At 52.9% G+C, this 2,818-nt stretch overlaps 1 protein-coding gene across 1 annotated transcript in view; it reads right to left on the bottom strand.

The window, feature by feature from the left end:
- Nucleotides 1–2,818, bottom strand: part of ARHGAP26 (Rho GTPase activating protein 26) — a 132,063-nt gene that overhangs the window by 121,774 nt on the left and 7,471 nt on the right. The window contains exons 6-8 of the mRNA XM_009331385.1: nt 2,331–2,435; nt 1,429–1,558; nt 938–1,038 (exon numbers count right to left, since the gene is read on the bottom strand). Of these exons, the coding sequence (XP_009329660.1) occupies nt 938–1,038; nt 1,429–1,558; nt 2,331–2,435 (336 nt within the window). The remainder of the gene's footprint in view (nt 1–937; nt 1,039–1,428; nt 1,559–2,330; nt 2,436–2,818) is intronic.

Genomic DNA, 2,818 nt, shown 5'->3' on the forward strand with positions numbered 1-2,818 from the left:
GAGAAGGAAAGCCAGTCCCGGCTACAGCTGGACTTACGCTGCCCCGGGAACAGTGGGGCACATGGCGTGCGCTGGCCCCCCACCCCCCACACCCATGGCTCCCCCTGCTCCTCCACACCCCCTCGGGGCCAAGGGGAGCTCCAGGCTCTCCTGTGGCTCTGTCTAAAACAAAACAACTTCACTGGCCAAGTCATAGGCATTGGGGAAGGAGGAAAATAATGAAAGGGTTCTCTTCTCTGGGCCTTGGAGCAGGAACTAGGGACTGGGGAGCAGGTGCCCATGGAGCTAGAGCATGGTGGGTGCATGTGGCACGACCCTACTCCGCTCCCAGCCCCAACCACCACCTCCACCCATGGAAACAGCCACAGCCCCGCAGGGCACAGTGCAGATGCATGACCCACCGTGTGCCCAGCATCACCAGGAACAGCAGGAGTGGAACCGAAGATGAAACTGCACATGCTTCAGCTTTTAAAGGTCCCCCCTTTTACAAACGGAAATAAGTAAATAAAGGACAGACCTAAAAGCAAGAGGCAAAAGACCCAGTCTCAGCCCAGATGCAGCTGCTGCAAACTTGTCCTTACAAATAGCTGTGTGCAGACACCGGCCTGGATGATGGAGCTGAAGCATGAAACAGAGCAGTGTCCAAGGGGCTCTACCCACTTGGGAAACCAGCTCTGCTCTCAGCACAGCTGACAGTTTCCAAAGATCTGTGGGCTTTGGGGGTTTTCTTGCCTTGTTTTTTTAAACAAGGTGCAGAGTTAATTCCCCATGTGGCACCCGCTCAGCCTGGAATGAATCTGACCCACTTCACTTGCATTTGTGTCACCTTGCTAAAAATGGTTCAGTTTGAGCATCGGGAGAGCGTGCAGCCAGCAGCTCCGCAGTGCTCCCCGGCAGAGACCCCCAGGACGCAGTCCTGCTGCCTATCGGCACTCACCCCTTTTCCTCCAGATTTCTGGTCAAACGGCACCATCGTGATCCGCTTTGATTCCCTCTGGTACGTGCAGTAATGCTTCACCCAGGAAGTCCCAAAGTGACCTACAAAGCAAATGCAGTTTTTATTTCCAGAACTAGTAGAGTTGCAGTGCCCTCCCATTAATAACCTGTTACGTTTAACAATCATTTAACATGACAGATTTCTGTACCTACGGTTCTTGTTGGACTTCGCAAGTGGATTAAGCATTATTACCCCACTTCTGTTCAGGGGAAAGACTTCTATCAGGCACTGGCAGTGATTCTCCCTCCCAGTGAGAACCTGGCTCCCACATTCCCACCTTAATATCCCACCCATTGGGCCAATCCCTCTCTTTCACGGATTTTGTAGCCTGCTGAATTAGCCTTCATGCCCCACATCCTGATAAACCACCTTCCCCAGGCGCCCACTTGCTGCACTGCCCTGGCAGGCAGCTCTGCTGCCCCAACACATACGTTTCTCCTGCACGTAGAGATAACCCTCCATCGTGTAAGGGCTGATGTTTTTGTGCTCGTGAGGATTCTCCTTCATCTTCTTCATCAAAGATTCAACCTCTGACCTTGTTCCTTCAAAACGATTTCTTGTCTGCAAATTAAAAAAGTGGCCTCCTCTGCAGCAAGGAGGCACCACGCAGGGGTGGGACCCCAGAGCTGGGTCACTACAGCCCGTGTGGGAAATGGGACCAGGGGAGCCCACTGTCAGCCACAGGGCAGGTTTTCCTCCTGGGCCTGGATTTAAGCTAAAAGAAAAATATTACGACAATGGGCAAGTTGTTTGTATTATGAGTTTTGTGAAAAATTGTTTCAAAAGAATGAAACCAGTCTGCATCTCTGGGAGAAAAAGGGTAATTTTATAACAAGAGAGGAAAGCAAAGCTGCAACGCCAGCATGCCAAAGCCCTCACACACATCCGACGTGCGGGCACCAACCGCGCACTGGCCACGGCCGCAGCCGGCAGAAGGGCTCCACTCCACAGCCCAGAGATTGGGATGGCAAAGAGCGCTGCGCTTCCCAGAACGAACAGTGCTTTGAAACACTTGCAAAACGGTTTGAAACACTCACTAAAATCACAGGGCGCGCAACAACGTCTGCCCGCTGGCTGACTCCTGGGAAAGCTGGACCTCTGCGTTTGGTATGCCGTAGGGAATGAACTGCCATGTAGGCTGTGTATACAATCTAGTGTTATTTACAAAAAAGGACTTGCTTTCAATGACACAGTCAAAGCCTTTGCTTGATGGTACACAAAAAAAGGAGAATAAAACCTTTATTAAAATATATCACAAAGAGTTATTTTGCTCTGCAGGACAGTCACGGCGATGGGCACATGGCACAGTGGCATGGGCACGTGGCACACTTACGTTCTGGATGCTGATTGTCAGCTCTGTCTTGAAATCGCTGAAGTCCTTTGCGAGCTCGTAGCCGTGGTGGTAGAAGGTGAAAAGCCCCTGCAGAAAGGCCAGCAGCTGCGTCGGGGTAAAATGAATCAAGACGGTCAGTAGAGACCCACAGACACTTTCAGAGCAACTGCTGCCAAGGGGAAGCGTCCCTGCAGCGCCCCGGGGGCGGAGGGGCTTGCTGGCAGTCCCTAGGAAGATGCCCTGTTCCTTGTTTCACTTTCAAAACCTCCTCTGAACAGACCCCAAAGCCAAATCTGTGTTTTCCTCCCCCAAAGCCAAGCCAAGCCCCCGCACCAGGACCCCTCGCCCCCTCTGTCCCCGCTCCCTGCATCACTGAAGCCCTGGGGTCACTGAGAGCAGAGCCGGCAGGTGTAGGAAGGAGCCAGGAGGAAGAGCAGGCAGCACGCTGCCATTCCCTGCGTTGTGCCTCTCCCAACCCCGAGTTACTC

Source organism: Pygoscelis adeliae, unplaced genomic scaffold, assembly GCF_000699105.1.
Source record: "Pygoscelis adeliae isolate BGI_AS28 unplaced genomic scaffold, ASM69910v1 Scaffold108, whole genome shotgun sequence".
NCBI lineage: Eukaryota > Metazoa > Chordata > Aves > Sphenisciformes > Spheniscidae > Pygoscelis > Pygoscelis adeliae.